We start from the raw sequence: 22,512 nt of genomic DNA, 5'->3' as shown, positions 1-22,512 counted from the left end.
ACAAAAGGGATTGAATATTTGGAAAGGGTCCTGACATGCAAGCCCTGCTATGTCTGAGATGCTGTGTTCTTTTAAACCATTAGTTTAATCATCATAACAGCTCTGCAAGGTGATGGCATTTGGCTTCCAAGAAGTCAAGGTTTAGAGAGATTATGTAATTCGCTGATGGTCATACAAGTAGGAGGTGGTAAAGCATCTGTTGGAACTCAAGTCTCTCCCTGGAGATTTCTCTTTGACATCCTTCTGTTCTCAGCTTAAGCTGATTTGTGCATCAGATGCTGTCCTGCTCCAAGCAGAAGTTTCTCTGCATATCAGAAGGTCCAATTTACAATAAAGAGAGCAGCATGGCCCCCAGGGGAGGGGGGAAGCAACAGTTTTTGGACAAAGGATTTAACATGTAGTATTAATTTGCATTCAAAATTTATTCTCTTCCAGTATTGTACATTGATTTGTCAGTACCTACTCAAATCTTTGCCTCGGAAGACGATTCTGTGAGGAAAAGAAATCACTGTCCTGACTGTTTCTCCTCCATAGGCTGCATTGCTCGTACTGTAAGCTCACCAAACCAGCATCTGCTGAGAACGGATGACGTCATCAGTTGCTGTCTAGATCTGAGTGCCCCAAGCATCTCATTCCGAATCAACGGACAGCCTGTTCAAGGAATGTTTGAGAATTTCAACATTGATGGCCTCTTCTTTCCGGTTGTTAGTTTCTCTGCAGGAATAAAGTTAGTATTTCTATGTGTTTTGGTTTGTGTCCCATCTGACTTCTCCTACTTTCACAGAAGACACTGCACTGCCATGCCCCACACTCCGCTAACCTTCTGCCCACTCCTGTCTGTCCCCAGGGCATTTTTCTTGTTCCCTGGAGGAAGAGGTAAGATTCACCCAAGAGAGGCATCTTGGGAGGCCGAATGCTTTATCCACCTGTGCTACCATTTAGACGGGGAAGTTTGCTAACCCTACCCGGGATCCATGTCCTGAAATAGTTCAAGCCCACTTAAGTTTACTTGTTTTTTTAATAAGGGAAAATAAACAACATTGCATAAGAAAATATCACTTATTTCCTTATGTTTTATTAATTTTCTTTTTCTCATCTCATATTTCCCTATTCCACTCCAAACCCCCATTTCTACAGAAACTAAATGGATTTTGTTGCTGCTGTTGTTCATTCTCTCTGTGTTACCTGCTACGTGTTGTACTGGTAAATTGTGGGCTGTGATCAGTTGGGTCAAGATGGTTTCCTCTAACTTGTTGCTGTCTTGCTGTTACCACATGGAAAGAGATAAATGATAATTCTTTGGAGTTCTACAAAGAGAACAAGCGATGGTCTGTTGTGATAAGGGGCTACCCTGTCACCTGTTAATGTGTGTGTGGCTCCCTCATGAGAGTGGCTCCTTATTATGACTGACCATCAAGTCACTCTGGGTATTCTTCCTATTAGAATTCTATTCATATGAATAAGTCATGGTTATAGAAGCACCATATTGAAGATGGGATAGAAAAAGCATGAAATACTATGTACCCATGCACCAATGACCTTTTCTGGTGTGTTTATACAAATTACATTTCTTTCTATAACCTTCTGGAGTGTTTCAAAACCTTTGTTTTCTTCATTTTTAGCCCTTTGCTTTTTTATTTTATTTGCTTATAATTATTGCGATTACTTTTGGCCTGGAACTAAACCACAAATTAGAAAAAGAATTACAAGGAAAATGAAAATTTGGTTTTATTTTTGTAAGCTGAGGGCCTGTGGAATCAGTATTGTTTAGATGTGTTTTAAAAAGTGTTGTTCAGTGGAACTTGTTTTAAATTATTTTTAATTAAAGGACTTTGATGTATGAAAGATTTTAGTATGGTTTTGGGGTTTTTTTGTTTGTTTTTCATTTTTTTGTTTTTTGTCATCAAAGAAGGAATAAGGTGACTTTCTTCCACAAAGGAAATATCATTTGAGTTCCCTTTAAGGAATTTCCCTGGGAAATGGGACAGTGGAAAGTGACTGTTACTTTTTTTTTTTTTTTTTTAAATCAAACCTCATGCAGTCCTATAATTTTAAGTATCTAGATGTTTAGATAATGTCTTCTCTTTCTCTGATGATTCTTTGGGCCTCTGGAGACATTAAATGACCAATTACCGTGCACAGATTTTTCTCCTATAGGAGTTTGATGCATGTGCTTTTGCAAATTCTCCAGTGACTAATAAGTTTTCTCAGATCCATCAATGTAATGTAATCAGCTTTTCCTCTCATTGTGCTTTACCTTTTGTGCTTAGAGGCCCTTAGACTCCAAGGTGCTCACACTATGACGGCACTCGGGGGAAAGTGTGGCTTCTGATAAGGTTAATTTTGTGCTAATCATTTATTCCATGTGTTTTGTTGGTTAGGGAGCTTTCCATACACCAGAGCTATACCTGACCTTGACATGCATCCTTTGTAGGGTACGCTTTCTGCTTGGGGGGAGACACGGAGAATTTAAATTCCTCCCACCACCTGGGTACGCTCCTTGTTATGAAGCCGTTCTGCCGAAAGAAAAGTTGAAAGTGGAGCACAGTCGAGAGTACAAGCAAGAAAGAACATACACAAGGGACCTCCTGGGGCCCACGGTCTCCCTGACGCAGGCTGCCTTCACGCCCATCCCTGTGGATACCAGCCAGGTACCCAGAGCACCTGTAATGGCGGCCGTTTGTACTGCTGTCCTCTTGTGCTGTTGTTCTGATGTGCAGTGGCTTTCGGTGGACACTCTTAACCGCAGCCCACAGGAACACATTTGCTAACACATCCCACAGTTTATATGCAGAATCAAAGAAAGTCTTCTAAAGTAATGCTTACCTTTAACAGATCCACTCACCTATTTGGTATTCAGATTCTATTCTGTAGTTTTAAAGAGTGATCTCAAGCCATTACATGGATTTCACGATGCACTAATGTGGGTCACAACTGGGGGTAATGCATGCTTTTTCGAGGGTACACTTTTTGTATATGGTGGGCATGAAGTTTATTTCTTCAGCCATCCAGATACATTGTAACTTTGAAGCATGTTAACTGACCTTTATCTTAAGTAGAGGTTGAGATCCTGGGCTCTGGAGTTGGAGCTCCTGGGGTCAGTTGCTTACTTGGGGACCTTGAGGAAGTCCCTCTCCTTGTCAGTTGGGTTGCCAAGAGTATGCTGGACAGAGTTCGTACATAACAGATTAGCACAATACTTTGCAAACAGGCAACTGAGAAGTGTGAGTCCGTATTCTTTTCTGTCTCATAGATGTGAATGCATCTGACAATGACGGTGAATTAAATAAATAATTGCTTTGTCTTGATGCTGATGTACCTTTAGTAAAGTCAGTTATGCAAAGTTTTTGAAAATCCAAGAGATTGCCTCCAAAGTCTAATGTAGAGTTAACACCAGGCTAACTCAGAAGGTTTGATTGTTGAGCAAATACTTATTTAGCTCCTGAATCCTGTTTTCTGCCTCATCATGCTGGCCTTTTATGTTATTGAGTGAAAGAAGCAAGCTTTTTCCATGGCTAAAATTCAGCTTGTTGTTCCTTGCCGCAAGATGGCAGGATATGTGGGATGCTACCAAATTTCAGTAGTAAACACGATCAGGAGGCTAGAAATGGACTGGAAGGGCCAATTGGATTATGCAGTGGGAGCACACGGAGGATTTCTCACGACACAGATTGTCTCCAGCGTTGTGGGGAAAGGAGCAGTGATAGCATGCTCCCTCAGGAAACTGTCTCATCAGTGAATGTTGTAGGCAGTCGCCTGCTGTCTGTGGAGGGACTGGCTGTGGGGTGATACCTAAGTGCATTGCCAAACAGCAACAACCAACCCCTGACCCTGAGAACCAATTGTGTTCTTTACGAAGAGGTCATTAAACGTCTTTGAATGAGAACACGTAAAGATTGTTTTCCTTAGAAGCTTATTCTTGGAAACCACTAGAAGGAACAGAGCAGATTCAGGGAAAAACATAAATCACTGCAAATATTTATAGGCTCGGAGAGCCAGTGGATTATCCTTTGGTCACTGAATTGCCTTCATTCTGGCTTATGTTTAATGGCCAGTTTAGCTGAAGAACCTGGGGGTGATGTCTCTTTTTAAGTGATGCCCGCACTGATGCTTACATCCCACATCCATGAAGCCATTGTTCTTAATGGTGACTTGTCCCCACCCATACCCCTGTCTTCCTTCTTCCCCACTTTTGTTCATAAATTCACTTGGAAACCTAAGCTGTCCCACCAAAACATCCTCAAATTACCTAAACAATTTTCAGATATACCTTGTTATATTTTTATAACTATGTTAGAAGGGTTAGAATCTAGTTATATTATTAACATCTTCTTGGTTTACAGTGGTTTTACTTGTTTCAGTTCACAGTGAGGACAATTAGCATGGTTTTCTTGCATTTGCTTCTGATGTGTGTTTTCTTTATTATTTTAGATCGTGTTGCCTCCTCACCTAGAGAGAATAAGAGAAAAACTGGCAGAGAATATCCATGAACTCTGGGTTATGAATAAAATTGAACTTGGCTGGCAGTATGGTCCGGTATGTAATTTTGAAATTTATTTTCTGATTTGTTAATACATCTTTCTAAAAACATAACTTTTTCTCACTCATCCTGCTACGTGGTCACATGAATCGATTAGATTGATTTTTCCCCCCTACACATTAGTTTTTGTTCAGTTTTTCTTTACAAGAAAGAATGACATTATTGGTGTGTTCACTGAAGAATGGCCTCGTTGCCTAGACAATTGAAAAGTCATCATTCTTGAGGCCGAAAGTTATATTTTTAAATCAAGGTTAACATATACAGACAATAGGGATTGATTTCTAAGCCACTGAGGGGGGAAAAAAAAATTTTAATTGAAAGTGAAAGTAAAAGTTGAAAATGGAAAGAAATTAGTCATTTTCCTTTTCCTTTATCTAGTGCTTTGCTTCTTTTAGTCTTAAACTGTGTATAGCAGTCAGTACCACGCCTGTGGGCAGAGGGCCACAGTTGGTTTCATAGGTGGAAGACAGGATGAGATATAATGATTGAATGTATTTCCAAATTATTATTTAAAGATCATAGTGGGCGCCTGGGTGGCTCAGTTGGGTAAGCATCTGACTCTTGATTTTGGCTCAGGTCATGATCTCAGGGTTGTGGTATCGAACCCCATGTAGGGCTCCATGTTCAGCAGGGAGTCTGCTTGCGATTCTCTCTTTCCTTCTCTCTCTGCCCCTCCCCCCATGCTTGTTCTTGTTCTCTCTCTCAAGTAAATTAAATATTTTAAGAAAATGAAGATCTTTATGGTTTGCAAATAAAATTTATTTTTAACAGTTTTCTGTGTTACCAGTGTATCATATACCTTATTTTTGGCAGGGCTGTGGCAACACTTATATTTTTATATTATTAGTCTAAGTATCCCAAGATTATAACGCTGCCGTATACATTTGACTGACTATAGAAAGGAGTGTTTCACCTTGTCATAGCTCATTGCATTGAGCTTTGAATAAAGAATATTTTGGTGGTGACTACCATATGATACCCCACACCACTCCCTCACTTTTATATATCTGTTTAGAACTTCCCATTTTCACATAAACTCTCACAGGTCATTGGGTTAAATTTTTTTAACAGCACACAGGGCTATTCTTTCAATTTTGCTGGCGATGGCTTCCCTGAGTGTTGGGCCTTGAGAGTGGTCGCAGTGCTCTTGAGGAGCTCAGACTGGGGTCCAGATTTTCTCGCTTTCTCTCTAGGACTGTTTTCACTGTAAGACTTGCCAATGCTCTTATGGGTGGCCGAGGTGGGAGGTGGCGAGTTTCACTGTTGTGTGCAGGGGGAGGAGAGATCTGGTTGTGAGACATGTTTTAGAGTTCACGTTCGGGGTATGGGCAAGAGAGGGAGGGAAGTCTGGGCAAATTTCTGGTTTTAGCTTGGACACCTGAGAGGACATTGGTGTCTGTGATTCTCCCGTATACAGAATAGAGGCGAAGTGAACATGACATAAATGGGGAGCAGATTATTTCAGGGCTTGGACACCTTCATTTCTACTTTGATGTTTAGAATTCAGAGTGAAATTTTCTAAACATAGATTTCATTTCTGGACCTACACGTTTAATCAAGTAATACGATTTTGTGTAAGTCCTGTTCATTTGTAAAGATCACCAGGAAGAAAAAATATGTTATTTTTAACTTTGTGATGCCTGAAGAGTTAGAAAAAGTTCTTGCTTAGGTTGTGTCCTGTCTAGGTGGGATTTCTAGAACCTGATAGTTATTAGCATAGAGTAATTTTTTTTTAAGTTTTTATTTATTTGACAGAGATCACAAGTAGGCAGAGAGGCAGGCAGAGAGAGAGAGGGGAGGAAGCAGGCTCCCTGTGGAGCAGAGAGCCCGATGTGGGGCTCGATCCCAGGACCCTGGGATCATGACCTGAGCCGAAGGCAGATGCTTTAACCCACTGAACCACCTAGGCGCCCCACATGGAGTAATTTTTGTTCACCAGCTGTCATCTTGGGGCTATAGCATAGTGATGCCTGTGGCATCTAGGTTTCTGAGAAGATAATCTATTTACAAGTGCAAGGATCTAAGACATCTTTCTCATTAATTCATTCCTAAAATCTTGAATTTTGGCTGATAGACACTTGCAAGAATAAATATGAAAAGTGCCCATAGGCTAACTGATATCGTTAAGGTGAAGGTATGATTTGCGGTATCTGTAGGTTACTCACAGTGGGTGAGATGATCCGCTGGAATCACTGTGAAGACTTTAGATCAGTCATTCATCTTGTCAATTGATGTCTTTAGTCTGGCTCTAAACACATAAAATTACTACACATTAAAACTAAGAACTACACCTTTCTTACACAGACTTCATTTCAATGTATGAAACATTTGTTGGGTGCCTACCATGTGCCAGGCATGTTCTGGGTGATGGGAGTACATCAAAGAAGAAAAAAGAACAGAATTTCTCTTTCTTTGGTCTTACATTCTAGTGCTAGGAGGTAGACCGCAAACCAGCAAGTGCGTGTCTGGTTCTGCCAGCAGGTGGAGTTTGTTACGGAAGAAAATGAAAGTGTAGAGTGAGTGGGCAGATGGTCATACTGGGAAGGAGAACAGGATGACCCTGATTGAGAAAGTAAGATTCAAGCAAATGTTGGAGGAGGCTGAGGTGGGGAGCATGTGGGTGTCAGGGTAGAGCCGGCTTGGGCCCTGGGGGCCAGGAACTACACCGAACAGAACAGGGGCCCGAGGTTAGGCCAGGTTTTACCACTGATCATAAACCTTAGCGTGCCTGGGGGCTTAGGGGGACAGCTTTGCTGGGATGATGAGCTGAGCTGAGCCTTCCTTCTTGCTTTTCCCCTTCATTTTCCTGCCATGCAGTTGGATTGCCACGGCTGGTGTCTGGATTGGAGATGATTATCATGAGGATTTTCTGTCCCATTTCAGGTTAGAGATGACAATAAGAGACAGCACCCCTGTCTGGTGGAGTTCTCCAAGCTGCCTGAGCAGGAACGCAATTACAACTTGCAGATGTCGCTGGAGACCCTGAAGTGAGTTACTTACCTTTTCCTCTTTTCTGATCTGCCTGTCCTGAGACAAACAAGGTATCAATACAGGTTAATTCAGTTCGAATTAAGTTAATTAACTCAGAACTTTTCATAATGCCCAGGGGGATTGGATCAGCATTTGTTTGGAATTAGACTTTTGACCCTGCTATTTTGTGTCTTTATGCTTTATAAAGTGTTTAGTGAAGAGCCTTCTATGGATATTTTGGGCATTACAGAACACAAGGATTTTCTGATCAGATACATTGCTGTTTACAGTGTGGGCCAAGGACCAGGTCTGTCACAAACTATTTTTGATTTGTGACAACATAAGTAAAGATACTAATAGGAAGTGTTGAGAATCTTTTATGCCAATTTAAAGGAACAATTATATGTGTTATTTATAAAATGCAGGCTTATATTTTATATGTCTTCATTTAAAAATTTTAATTTTCTCTAACAAGTTTTATTTGTGTTTTATCAGAGAATCCGGCTACAATAGGCTAGAAATGAAAAAGAAATTGGCCTTTTATCACAGATAGTTTGAGAAACACTGCTCTAATATATTTTAAAGATGCTGAGTTAAGATAATTGTTTATTTTGCTGATGGATTTTTCAGTGCTGTGAATCTTTCATATGATATGGGATCTGTGTTTGTTATTTCCCTGACTTATTTAACCATACCATCTTTTTTTGTCAGAGAGTGCCTCGGGACCATTTCCCTGAGAAACACACTTTGAGAAAAGCAACCTTAGACAATTCACCTATTGTCTTTAAAGGCAGATTCACTTTGCAGTGACCCTGCCAGTTGCATTCAGGGAATTTGCCGCTTATCATTGCAAATGAAAGAATGAGGTGGAGTAAAATGAAGGAAAAGAATTTTAATACAAACAGTTTAGAAAAGGGGCATCTGGGTGGCTCAGTCAGTTAATCATCTGATCTTGATTTTTGGCTCAGGTTGTGATCTCAGCGTCATGAGATCGAAGCTTGTGTCTGGCTCCGTGCTGGGCATGGAGCCTGCGTAAGATTCTCTCCCTTTCCCTACGCCCCTCCTCTCTTTCTCTCTCTCTCTCTCAAAAGAAAAGAAAAAAGTCCAGAAAATATTTTTGAGAAGACCATACCTTTTCTTAATTCCTTTTCTGTCCTTGGTGGCCTCTAGAACTAGATTTATTCAAATAGGTCACTTACTCTAATGCATATTTATATTAGGCTTATATCCTTGTGTCTATTTTTGTTTGTTTCAGTTTTGTTAAGAGTAAGTTGTTCCCCTCAAAGTAATTTTACCAAGGATTCAGAACATAAAACTTCACCACTGTTTCAAACTCTGGGTTTTGGGTTTAGGTGTCTTTCTTCAAAGATGTGGTTCTAATAATCTTTATGGATGTTAACATACTGGGCATTGAGTGAGTTTAGTTTCTACTAGTAATTTGAAAGGGCAGGGAAATATATATTAATCAAGTAAGTTGAGAATCTCCCAGAGATAAAAATGGACAGAGCTTGCCTGCGATGAAGAATGCACGATGCGTGACTCTGACCTGTGAACCCCGTGTTTAGGGTCCCCTGACTTCCTTTGTATTCTTGGTTAGTGGCTTGTACATTTCAGTAAGTGATTCACAGCAGCTCACCATTTGCTTATCTTTTACAACAAAATGTTTTATTGAAAGGTCAAGGTCTAAGATAATTCAGTTAAATTTGTAGTACATTCCCTGTAATTTTAGTGATTGACAACTAAGCCAGCTATTGCAAAGGACAAATCCCAAGAAGCAGGGAAGTGGAGAAACGTCCTTATTTGCATAGTGTGTGGAGTCTGACTGCCTGTAATCTGACCTCATTCCTAAAAAGGGTCTGGTGGCTGATTTGATTAATCATCACAGTGCATGTACTGAGGTGCTGTTGCCGATCATGAATGCTAATGACCTTGTCCCTGACCTAATCCTCAATACTTTACAATGAGCTGATTTAAAGTATTTCTTTAAAATTAGAACAAGAGGAACCCCTACTTCTCCAAAATTCACACTTAGCCCAATCTCAGTAGTTGGTGGTTTCTTTCTGTGTTCCCATTAGAGCCGCGTTTAGTTGATAGCTCCCAGAGCAGAGTAGGTGAGAACGCAGGCTTTGGTGTTAGATGGTACGGAGTCAAGGATTGCTGCTCCAAAGGGAATCTTAGCTTTTTCTTCCATCAGTGAAATGGGGTCATAGTGGAATGGAATGGAATGGAAAGGAATTGTGGTAGGGACTAAATCCTATAATAGTGATCAAGCTTGGAGCACCATATGTCTGATACACTTCACAAAGGTATCATGGGAAGGATCAAAACTTTATTCCTTTGAATTCTGAAGAGTGCCGAAGTAACAAATAAGCAGAAGATTACTACAGAATATCCCTTATTTTGGGCTGAAGGGTGGTTTCACGTGGATGTGAATGTTAGATGCTCTGTCTGTGATTTAGACTGGCCAGTTATCTGTGTGCTACAGAGTCCTGCAGACTTCCGGCTCCCTCTCTCGGGACAACCTAGTACTTCCAGCAGACCTGTTAGCCCTGTGCCCAATTTAGGCTGTGCCACTAAAGGTTTAAGTTCTGTTCTACTTAACAGTAGTTCCTGAATTTCAGATCTTAATTTTGGAATAATTGACTCATGTTTAGGGAATGAATGATACAGTGATTTTTTAATCAACATCTTATATTTTCATAGAATCTTTCTTTGTAAGTTAGCAAAAATAGAGCAAGACTAGAACAATATTTTTCTTCTGGTCAGTAGGTTGTTTTTTTTGGTTTTGTTTTTTTAGATTTTATTTATTTATTTGTCAGAGAGAATGAGCAGGGGGAGCTGCAGTCAGAAGGAGAAGTAGAGTCCCCACTGAGCAAGGACCCTGATGAAGGACTCTTGATCCCAGAACTCTGGGATCATGACCTAAGTGAATGGCGGATGCTTAATTGACTGAGCCACCCAGGCATCCTTGATCAAGCAGTTTTTTCCCTAAAATTGTTTGTAGGAAATGCGATGTGTTTGTATACATATGTAGGGAGGTATGAGAAGCATAGGGACACAGGGACACCAAGGAGAGCATAGGAAAGAGAGAAAAGTAGTTAAGGAAGAGACATGATTTTTTCTAAAAGAGCAGGTTTTCCTCCTAACTTTGTACTTTCTTTTTGTTTGTTGTTTGTTTGTTTGTTTTTTTTTTTTTTCAGTCTCATGCTAGCAGCAGTTTTCCCGATCTCTGTTGTGATTCTTGACATTGAGCCCTGGGCTCACTCCTCTCTCTGTTGCACGGTCTCTAGGCATTCTTATCCACACCCATAACTTCTTATCACACCCATCACCCACCCAAACCCACACAGTTGCTGACAGCTTCCTAAATGTGCATCGTTACCCCCAGACACCTGTTCTGTGTGTATCCCATTCCTCAGCGGTATTTTCCCTAGATCGGAGGCAGCTTGACCCACAGCGTTACGTCCCCTGTGAATGGCATCTCTGTTCATCTGCTGCACAGGCCAGACACCTGGGGCTTATCCTGGACTCTTCCTTATGTTTGATCCCTGCATCCAGCCAGTCAGTGGGCACAGCCCATCACCAGATCCTCCCCAGCGCATCTCCAGTCTGTCCCCTCCCCCCCTTTCCACAGCGCTCCTCTTGGTCTGAGCCACCACCGCAAGTCCCCTTGACTGCCCTGAGAATCTCCTCACGGCTCCCCCCACTTACTTTCTTCCAGTTCATTCTGTGCACAGTCAGAGTTCATGCGCCTGTACCTGGGCACACTCACGCACACGGTGCTTGGGACCGTTCACGGCCTTCCCGTTGCACTCATTGCAGGAGTCTGCGCCAGTCCTGGGGGTCTACGCTGGCCACTTCTCAGCGCATCTGCCCAACTCCTGTTCTTGTTCACTGTGGTCCAGCCCCCGTGGTCTCTTCCCTCCAGGGACTCAGATTTTTTACCGCCTCATCTGTGCTGTTCCTTTAGCCTGAAAATTCTTTATCTGATGCTTAGATGGGCCCCTTCCTACTTTTACTTCCTGTTTCTGCTTGAGTGTACTTCCTGGATGAGACCTTCCCCACCCCCTCTCCTCTTCTCTTCTGACACCTTGTAACATTTTTTTTTAATCGCTCTCGCTACCATTTGTAATATTATTCTCTGGGGTTATTTACTCTTTGCCTTTCTTACTAGACTAAGCTACACGAAGGTAATGATTTTCTTACATGATTTTTCTACATGATTTTATTTTTTATTTTTATTTTTTTTTTAAGATTTTATTTATTTATCAGAGAGAGAGGGAGAGAGAGCGAGCACAGGCAGACAGAATGGCAGGCAGAGGCAGAGGGAGAAGCAGGCTCCCCGCCGAGCAAGGAGCCCGATGTGGGACTCGATCCCAGGACGTTGGGATCATGACCTGAGCCGAAGGCAGCTGCCCAACCAACTGAGCCACCCAGGCATCCCCGTGATTTTATTTTTTTAAACTCCCCATCCTATACCTGCCTTTTTTAAAAAAAGATTTTACCTAAAATTAATTGTGATAAGTGTGTGTGTGTGTGTGTGTGTGTGTGTGTGTGTGTGTAATACACACAGCTCCATTTACCTATACCAGCTGTCTTTCTGTCTCTAGATTTTCATTTTTCAGATGTTGTGGAGGAAAGTGTGAGTGAATTGTAGATACTTGCCACATGCCTACTGTGACTAGGCCCTAGAAATTCTGTAATCCAGAAGGATAAGCCATTGTATCTTATTTTGCTGGGTTAGGAGAAACCATTATTGCTGTGGATAGTGAATCATGTTGTTCCATATAAACCTAGAGGACTCTAAAGGATGAGTTCTACAAGTGAATTGTAAGGATCTTTCTTGGGAAAATCAATGGAATTCATTCAGGGGAAGAAAAAAAAATACAGAGTATCTTAAAAAAAAAGAGTGAACAGTTGCTGGCAACTGTTGTGTTGCCTGATGTGTCATTTGAAAATGAAATTTTTTTCTAGACTACAAAGTCCCCTACAGGATTAGCAATATCTGGGGAATTTGTATCTAATAAAGGTTGCTTTTCAAACCAGGGGTAAAAGATGAATTATTTAGTAAATATTTTATGGAGAAGTAGATACCCATCTGGGAAAAAAAAATAAAGTTAAGCTATACCTTAAGCTAATAGAATCCCCTCACCATCACCCCCACACAGGAAAGCATGGATATTTTCCTTTAAATGGTTTTACAAATGGGGAATTTCTGAATGCCATATAAAACCCAAAAGCCATAAGAAAAGGTGGAAAATTTTCAGTTATATAAAAACAGATTTGAAATTCTGCTTAGAAATAACAATACAAAGAAAATAAAAAGACAAACTAGAGAAAAACATTTGCAACTCATATCCCAGACACAGGAAGAGCTTCTAAAATGCAATTAAAACCCTATAACTAAAGGGAAGTTGAGCAAAGAATATTTTCACAGACAAAAAATAAGTACAGATATCAAGCATATGATAAAGGTGCTCAAATACTCTTATTTTAAGAAAAATATCAGGGTTCCTGGCTGGCTCAGTCAGCGGAGTGTGCAACTCTTAATCTTGGGATTATAAATTCAAGCTCCATGTTGCATGTAGAGATTATGTAAAAACAAAATCTTAAAAAAATACAAATTAAAATGATAATGAGATACCTTTTTCTCCCTTTTTTTTTTTTAAGGTTTTATTTGTTAGAGAAAGAGAGAGTAAAAGCGAGCACAAGCAGGGGGAGTGGCAGGCAGAGGGAGAAGCAGGCTTCTAGGTGAGCAAGGAGCCCGGTGCAGGACTGGATCCCAGAACTCTGGGATCAGGACCTGACCTGAAGGCAGACACCTAACTGACGGAGCCACTTAGGCAACCCTTAAGGAGATACCTTTTTTTTTTTTTTTTTAAGGAGATACCTTTTTAACATACCAGTTGACAAAGTTTAAGCAGAGAACTGTCTGGGGAGGAGGCAATGTCATACACGTCTGGTAGGAATGTAAATTATTACCAACTCTATAGACATTTGGGAATACTTGGGAATCTTTAAAATGTAAGCCAGTAATTCCATGTCTAGGAATTTTTAACCTATAGATGAAGGGCACAGTAGATGTATTAAATGTATGAGGTTATTTATTGTAGCCTTGTTTGTAATAACGAAAGACTCTGAACAAATAGCTGGGTGAAAACATGACACACCCAACTAATGGAGTACTTCAGAGCTGTTGAAAAATAAACCGGCTTTATGTGAAAGAACAGTATATCAGAGTTACGGTGTAAGGTCAAGATAGAAGATTGCAGAGAGCTGTCTTTTGTATGTACCCGTCACGTAAAAGGGCGGAAAAGAAACAATACGCTTTCCTGTGTGCACACACACACACAAACCAGTCTGTTAGTATTTGCACAGACTGTAGCAGGACATTCAAGAATCAGTAACAGTCAGTGGCTTTAGGAAAAGAAATGGGACTGCATGGAGGGGATTGGAGAAAGACTTACTATTCAATATATTGCTTTTGGTAGTAATTGAAATATCACACGATTTACACATTACTCAAAAGTAAATGATTTAGAAATAAATGTTTTTCCTTTGCTTTAAAGGCATTTTCTGCTCTCCTTCCAAGGTGGAATGTTGCCGTTGATTCCCATCCGCCATTATGTTGGGTTTTTCTGGAGATGGAGAACGAGTTCTTGCAGCTTATTTCTGGTTTTGTTTTCCAGGACTTTGCTGGCGTTAGGATGTCATGTGGGTATATCAGACGAACATGCTGAAGAAAAGGTGAAAAAAATGAAGCTGCCTAAGAAGTAAGTTGAATGTCTAAGCAATATTAACTAGTCTCTGCATTGATTCAATCATATATTCAATTACTTGGGTGCAAATGGATTTTCCAGTCTATTTGCACCCAAAGAACTCTTGATGGATACGTATATGACTTGCCCAGAGAGGAAACGAAACTCAGAAAATCTTGGGAGTATGTTATAAAAAGTTGTTACTTTCCTTGCATGTAAGTATGCACGAACACTTTGGTGCCCATATCCCTAACTGCTTATGTCTGGTTTTCCACTTTACACCAAAAGATGTTTTTATAATTTAATTTGATTTTTTAAAGATCTATTTATTTGAGGGGCGCCTGGGTGGCTCAGTGGGTTAAGCCACTGCCTTCGGCTCAGGTCATGATCTCAGGGTCCTGGGATCGAGTCCCACATCGGGCTCTCTGCTTGGCGGGGAGCCTGCTTCCTCCTCTCTCTCTCTGCCTGCCTCTATGCCTCCTTGTGATCTCTGTCAAAATAAATAAATAAAATCTTAAAAAAAAAAAAAAGATCTATTTATTTGAGAGAGAGAGAGAGAGAATGCAGTTGGGGGTGAGGGACAAAGGAGAGGGAAAGAGAGAACTTTAAGTAGGCGCCATGCCCATCACAGAGCCTGACGTGGAGCTTGATCTCACAGCCCTGAGATCACGACCTGAGCTGAAACTGAGTCAGATACTTAACCCACTGCACCACCCAGGCGCCCCTAATTTCATTTGTTTTTTGCCAAAAAGCAAATTTTAGGAGGAGTTATAAAGTTGGTATTATCATCCCCATTTTAAGTTGCGTAAACTAAGGTCATGAATGCTATAGGGGTGATTTTGCCTGCTGGGCTATAGCCTCTGTCTGTGATCCTGTTGAACTTCTCAAAACTTCAGGTTTCTTAGCGGCTAACAGGTGATATGTCATTTGGGTATTAAATGAGTAAGTGCTCAATGAATGATGGCTGTTTCGTGTTATTATTTTTGTTTTGTTTTAATTTCCGAGGCCTATGCCTTATAGATAACAGGTCTGGCCATGTGTTAAGTTGTATCATCAGCATAAAGCAAAAGAGCCACCCCATACTCTCCGTTGGTCACCCTGGCCTCAAGTTACCCCTGGTAAACAAAATCAAAATAGGAATCATGAGCTTGCCCTGCAGATGCTAATTCAGGCAAGTTCTCTAGTTCAGCAAATACTGTTACTCATGAATTCCGTTAAAAAAAGTCTGTTATTATTATTATTATTATGTTTATTTATTATTATTATTATTATTATGTTATTAAATGTATGTTATTACCTAACACATTTTTAGGTTCTAAAAGTTTTCCTCAGAAGTTTAAGCACATCCATTGGATGCTGTTTTATGGCATTTTCACATATTTACATTTTGAAATGACACTTCAATGTCAATCTCCAGTGTCAGAAATAAAAGCAGATCCACAGTGATGAGATATGTACTATCATCTATTTAAAACTACATATAAACGTTGATAATATGCTTTCTCCATCATTTTGTTTTTCTCTTTGATTTGTATTTCCAATCCATTTCCTTCACACAATGTTACCCTATTAAAGTATGTTTTGTTGATTACTCTGTCATACTTCTTTATAACTAAATCTAAATTGGTTTTTTGTTTTGCTTTGTTTTCTGTGATCAGAGTCAGTAAACATTGACATTTTTCTTCTGAGGTATTACAATTAATTTGGTTTTTTGATTAAAAAATGTAAAAATAAGATTTTATGGAAAATAGTGCATAATGAAATGGATTCAGCTATTCTTTTTTCCATTTATGTCGTATACCCATGTATAAACATTTAGTGATAAAAAGAGACAAGTTCTGGGTCATTTGCATTTTTGTTTATATAAATAAATAATTTTTTTTAAAAAATCATTCAGTTTAAAGGAAAAAAAAATCTGTTGAAAGAATGAAAGACAGAAAAAAAGTTGTTCAGTTCAGTGAACTGAAACTTCATAGTGGCCCATCCTCAGAAATCGTGTTTGATGACCTATCACTTGATGACTCAGTCATATCCTTCCTTGTTCAGTTTTTTTTTTTTTAAGATTTTTTATTTATTTACTTGACAGAGCTCACAAGCAGGCAGAGAGGCAGGCGTGGGGAGGGGGAAGCAGACTCCCCGCTGAGCAGAGAGCCCAACGTGGGGCTCCATCCCAGGACTCTGGGATCATGACCCGAGCCGAATGTAGAGGCTTTAACCCATTGAGCCACCCAGGCGCCCCCTTGTTCAGTTTTTTAGAAACTTCCTTACTTGGGAAAGAATTTTTTAGCTTTTTATTAAAGTCACTTACTGTGATGCCTGGTGGCTCAAATCAGTGAAGCGCCTGCCTTCGGCTCAGGTCACGATACCGAGGTCCTGGGATCGAGCCCCGCATCAGGCTCCCTGCTCAGTGGGAAGACTGCTTCTCCCTCTGCCTGCCGCTCTCCCTGTTTGTGCTCACTCTCTCTTTCTCTCTCTCTCTGTCTCTGTCAAATAAATAAATCTTAAAAAACAATAAAATCACTTATTATCTCAGTTTTTTGGTAATTATATCATAAAGGCATTATTAAAATAAAAAATAATTGGGGCACCTGGGTGGCTCAGTGGGTTAAGCTGCTGCCTTTGGCTCAGGTCATGATCTCAGAGTCCTGGGATCGAGCCCCGCATCAGGCTCTTTGCTCAGCAGGGAGCCTGCTTCCTCCTCTCTCTCTGCCTGCCTTTCTGCCTACTTGTCATCTCTCTCTGTCAAATAAATAAATAAAATCTTAAAAAATATATTAAAATATAAAATGAAAAATAACAACAAAAGCTGGTAGTTATATCTGTTACTCATTTCCTTAGAAGATACCTTACTTAACCTGATGTATGTAAGGATAAGAAGATAGAACTATTAATTTCAGATTACCTTTGATAGCATGATATATTTAAGAAACTATTATATCATGTGCTGCATGTGTGTATCTTGTCAAAATTTGGGGGCAAAGTAGTCAGTCTGAAATGTATGAAAACATACTGTAGGATTCCATCTATATGACATTCTGAAAGAGGCAACACTATAGAGTCGTTGAAAGTATCAGTGGTTGCCAGGGGTTGAGAAGGTGAAAGAGACGGATGGTCAGAGCACAGAGGATTTTTAGGACAAAGAAAACATTGTGTATGACACTATAATGACTAGATAGTATCATTATACATTTATCTAAGCCCATTAAATGTACAACGCCTGATGTAAGCCAGGGTCTTTGGATGGTAATGATGTCACAGTGTAGGTTCATGAATTGTAACAATTGTACCACTTTGTTTGAAGAATGTTGATAATGGGGAAAGCTCTGTGTGTGGAGGCAGAGAATAGTACTGTATCTTCATCTCAATTCTGCTGTGAACATAAAACTGTTCCCAAAAATAGTCCAAAAAATAACCAAGCCCCTCCCAGGTCAGAATTTAGCTTATTCAGTTTATGGAATTCATTTGCCATAAAATCTAATTGTTAAAACCAGGTTTCTCTGTGAAAGCCATCAGTTTAAATTGGTTGGAAAATGTCAGTCTTCCTTATTCTTTTGAGGTAAATGTGTTAATGTTTATTCCTATGATAGCCACCTCCATTCTGATATCTAAATCTGATATAAATAGAAACCAAAGGATTGATCAATGGATAGATACACAGAGTATAGAGTTTGCAATAAGTTAGTCTTATCGAGGGATGGATTAAAGTCTTCTGCCTTTGTAATTTTTTACTGATGCCTTTTATTTGTGTTGCTTTTAGTAGTTCTGCATTACTTGAACATAGATGGGGAAATGGACACAATGGTGTTGTTAAATGAAAGCTATTCGCACCTGCTGGAAATCTATCCTACGTCTCAATTTTTCATGAGATACCATCTCATTTGTTGGCAAAAATTAAGAAATTTGGTAATAGCAAAGATTGATGTCCATGTAGATCCACACAAGTCTTAAAGGTTGGAGTGTGTTTACAATCATTTTAAAAGCAGTTTGGCATAAAGTTAAACATTTTATAAAGTTAAACATTTGCACATCTTGGTGCCCAGCAGTCACTCCTAGAGATATGCCGTAGAGAAAGTCCACACCAACAAACGTGAAAGCTGTTGTTTTAGAAATATTATCTGTAATAGCATAAAAATAAGAGAGAAGAGTAGGAGAAATACTATTTAGTAGGAAGATGGCTTAAGTTGGATATAGTCACATAATAAAATTAATGAATTATAGTCATAAATGACAACATAGATGAACCTTAAAAAATAATGTTGTGATGGATAAAAATATACCCCACATGCCTATATAAACTATAATAACTGTCTTTAAGACTAAAAAACGAGCAAAACATATTTATATAATGTGTGTGTGTGTGTGTGTATCTATGTGAGGAGTACACAGATACAGTGGTTTAATAATATTCTTAACAAGGTGGTGGATTAATGGAATTCACTTTATTATAATGCTTGAAAGCATATTCTTTTGTTTTTGTAAAGAATAGTTATTTTAAAAATAAAAATACGACAGACAAATCCAAGTACATCAGTAATCACAATAAATGCAAATGGATTCATTTTTCCAGGTAAGATACAGAGATTGTCAGATTGGATTAAGAAAGATAAGTCATGTTTTACATACCCCACAAAAATAATACGAAGCTATAGGTATTTTAGAATCAGTAAATTTAGAAAAATGGAACTATTTTATGATCCAGCAATTGCACTACTAGGTATTTACCCAAAGAATACAGAAGTGCTAATTCAAAATATACATGCACCCTGATGTTTATAGTAGCATTATCTACAATAGTCAAATTATAGAAACAACCCAAGTGTCCATCAAATGATGAATGGGTAAAGAAAATGCAGTGTGTATATGCAATGGAATATTACTCAGCCAAAAAAAAAAAAAAAAAAAAGAATGCAATCTTGCCATTTGCCACAGCATAGATAGAACTGGAGAGTATTATCCTAAGTGAAATAAGTCAGCCAAAGGAAGACAAATACCATATGATTTCACTCATGTGGAATTTAAGAAAAAAAACAAGTGAGTTGGCAGGATGCAGTCAGAGAAATGCATTTTGGTCCATCAGCACCCAGAGTACTACAGTGGAAGCTTAATCATGAGAGCTTCAGGAGGATTTTAGGAAAGAGGTAGATAAGAATTTCAAATGGTCTTGAATCTGCTTAGCAGAAAGTCCACCCACAAGCCTTTGGGAGTGACATGAACTACCTTGTCTCCCTACCAGGTCCATGGGCACCCCCAACTCACCAAGTGTTAAATGCATATTTTTCCCAAATCTGCCAGCTGTGTGTGTGCTCCAGGGTATGTCCAGAAAGGCAAGCTTCAGGAGACGGGGAGCATGCTCAGAACGTAGGCCACATTTGGTGGGCCAGGGAGAATCTACAAACTTGAGATATAGCTCACCCCTCTGGAAATTTAAAAAAAAAAAAAAGAAAAAGAAAAAGTTTCTAATAACCTGCCTAGCAAACTGTAAGAACCTGAGAAGACACAGAGCTAATTAAGAGGGTCTTGGCTACTTCAAATGCAAAAGCAAAGATGCATATAGCTACAAGAAGTATGAAAAATCAAGGAAATAGGGCATCACTAAAAGAAAATAATTTTCCAGCAACCAAGCTCAAAGGCATAGAATATTACAATATGATGAATTCAAAATAGCTGTTGTGAAGAAATTCAACAAGCTCCAAGAAAACTCAGAAAGACAATCCAGTGAAATCAGGAGTAAAGTTAATGAACACAAGGAGCTCTTGACCAAAGCAATTGAGATTCTAAAAAAGAACCAAATGGAAATACTGGACCTGAAGAATTCAGTGAGTGAGGTGAAGAATCTAGAGAAGAAGATCCGTCTCAACAGATCAGGGGGAGGAAGAAAAATGGCTTGGAGGTTAATGAATATAGAATTAATATGGTTAGAAGAGGAGCAGGAGCTAAGTTTAAAAAGAGTGAAAAAAGCCTAAAAAAGCCCTCAGATTCTGTGAGAAAAGCAAATATCTGATGATCAGGCTCTAAAAGGAGAAGGGGCAGAGTCTGTTTTATGAAATAATAGCCAAGAACTTCCCAAACCCTGGGAAAGACTTGGATGTACAAGTCCATGAAGCTAATGGCATAGCCTGTTATGTCAGTGTAAAAAAGACCTTCTCCAAGACACATTTTAATGAAACTGTCAAAAATCAACCATAAAGAATCTCAAAGCCAGGGAGAGAAGAAAGTCCCTAACAAAGAAACCCCCATTAGGCTTGAGCAGATTTCTCAACAGAAACTCTGACAGGCCAGGAGAGAGTGGAATGATGTATTCAGTGTGTTAAAAGATTAAAAATTGCCAGCCAAGAATATTCTATCTGGCAAACTTATTCTTCAGATATGAAAGGGAAATAAAGGCTTCCCCAGGCAAAAGCTGAGGGGGGTTCAATGCCTCCAGACCTGCCATGCAAGACATGCTAAAAGGAATTCTTCATGCTGAAATGCAAAGACACTAACCCAGGAATATAGCAGCGTGTGAAAGCTAATGGTGCACTGGTAATGGGGAGAAATCGGTCAGACTTAGAAATCTCTAACACTACACTCAGATGGTGTGTTAACCATGCAACTATAGTATGGAATTTAAAGTAGAAGAGTAAAGAGAACTAAAGCCACTTGGGTGCCTGGGTGGCTCAGTTCAGTGTCCAACTCTTGATTTCAGCTCAGGTTATGATCTCAGGGTCGTGAGATCAAGCTCCAGGTTGGGCTCCCCGCTCAGTGCAGAGTTACTAAGTTCTTACATATCAACAATTACTCTAAATGTACGTGGTTTGAATTCAAAATCAAAAGGCTCAGAGTGGCTCGATGGAAAAAATGTTCAACTACGTGCTGCCTATAAGAGACCCATTTCAGATTTAAGGATTAACATGGACTCAAAATGTCATTTGAATTATATGCTGCATTTCCTATTTGAGAATAGACTATTTGTGTATTAGGGTTTTTTTTTATGTATAATACACACTTCATTACAAAACCTTAAGGTTTTGTACAGACAAAGAAGAATGCAATAGAAAAAGTTCACTTCTGAGAGCTGGTGATTGCCAATTTCTAATATGCCTGAGTAATTGAGATTTAAGAACAAAACAGAATTATAGGTATAATGAAAAAAAAAAAATCTGGGGCACCTTGGTGGCTCAGTGGGTTAAGCATCTGCCTTTGGCTCAGGTCATGATCCAGCTCAGTGGGAAGGCTGCTTCTCTCTCTCTCCTCCTGGCTTGTGCTCTCTCTGTCTCAAGTAAACAAATAAAATCTTTTAAAAAATAAATGAAAAAAATCCTTGTCTGAATACCAATGCCATTTAGTAAAACCTTTCTTTAGCACATATCTGTGTTATTAACACAACACAGAGCATAGTAGATCAGGAACTGGTTGCCTGTGTTTATCACTGGGAAATAATAGATAGTGTTGAATTATGAACTGGTAGTATTTAGAATTGTCTGAGAGGTCTTTAAATTTAGTGGTAAATTCCTTCTGTCCACCATCACCTTCTTACCACTAATCCTTTGAAGTCCCTGCTAAGGATGGGGAAGGGGAGGTGTGAGTGGTATCTCAGGCATATGGGGACACATAAAAGGCAAGAATGATATTCTCAATGCATATAGGTCTATATAAATGACTTTCTTAAGTTAAAGGCTTGGATGCTGAATATGTCAGCCCATGATATAGAGATAGAGATATACTGTTTATATAGACATAGCACATGTACTAAATTCAGATAACGTAAATATTTACCTAAGTGAAAGATGGTGGTACAAATACAGTTAAATTTTTTCTTTAATGATGAAGCACTGTGATCATGAAGGAAAAAAAAAAAAAACAGCTTTACACACTCCTTTAATATGTAATAAGTAAATTTCACAAACCGCAAATTTAAAAATGTGCTAATATGTAATGTTCTTTATTTTCTCTGATCAGGTTTAATTTTGTATTTAAGCCCCATGGACTTGCACCACAATGAAGCTTAGGATTAGAAACTTAGTCCTAGTTTGTTGAGTGCAAACTCCATTAAAATCAAAGCTTTCTGTGTTTATTTTCACTTCTCAGTTTTGATTTAGATGTCATCTTCTCAAAGCATTCTTTCTTCACCTCCATTTAAAATTATTCCCTATTTAATAAAAAAAAAATTCGTTCCTATTTAAAATTGTACATTTCCCCATGCCCCCCTTTTCTCCTTTATTTTTCCCCACAGCACTTATATCTTCTAACATACTGTTGTTCTAC

General features: G+C 39.2%; 1 protein-coding gene and 1 long non-coding RNA gene across 4 annotated transcripts in view; one reads left to right on the top strand and one right to left on the bottom strand.

Annotated features, from left to right (window-relative positions):
- Nucleotides 1-22,512, top strand: part of RYR2 (ryanodine receptor 2) — a 733,452-nt gene that overhangs the window by 425,502 nt on the left and 285,438 nt on the right. For all 3 annotated transcript variants that reach the window (XM_082721308.1, XM_082721309.1, XM_082721307.1), the window contains exons 21-25: nt 535-727; nt 2,435-2,651; nt 4,432-4,536; nt 7,424-7,527; nt 14,200-14,283. In XM_082721308.1, the coding sequence (XP_082577434.1) occupies nt 535-727; nt 2,435-2,651; nt 4,432-4,536; nt 7,424-7,527; nt 14,200-14,283 (703 nt within the window). The remainder of the gene's footprint in view (nt 1-534; nt 728-2,434; nt 2,652-4,431; nt 4,537-7,423; nt 7,528-14,199; nt 14,284-22,512) is intronic.
- On the bottom strand, nt 3,073-11,509 carry LOC309859975. The gene is made up of 3 exons (XR_014309066.1): nt 11,222-11,509; nt 6,706-6,788; nt 3,073-3,163 (listed from the first exon to the last, which is right to left on the bottom strand). It is a non-coding gene; the product is annotated as an uncharacterized lncRNA (long non-coding RNA).

Source organism: Mustela nivalis (assembly GCF_964662115.1).
Source record: "Mustela nivalis genome assembly, chromosome: 2".
Taxonomy (NCBI): Eukaryota; Metazoa; Chordata; class Mammalia; order Carnivora; family Mustelidae; genus Mustela; species Mustela nivalis.
This window is presented reverse-complemented; position numbering and strand designations above follow the sequence as displayed.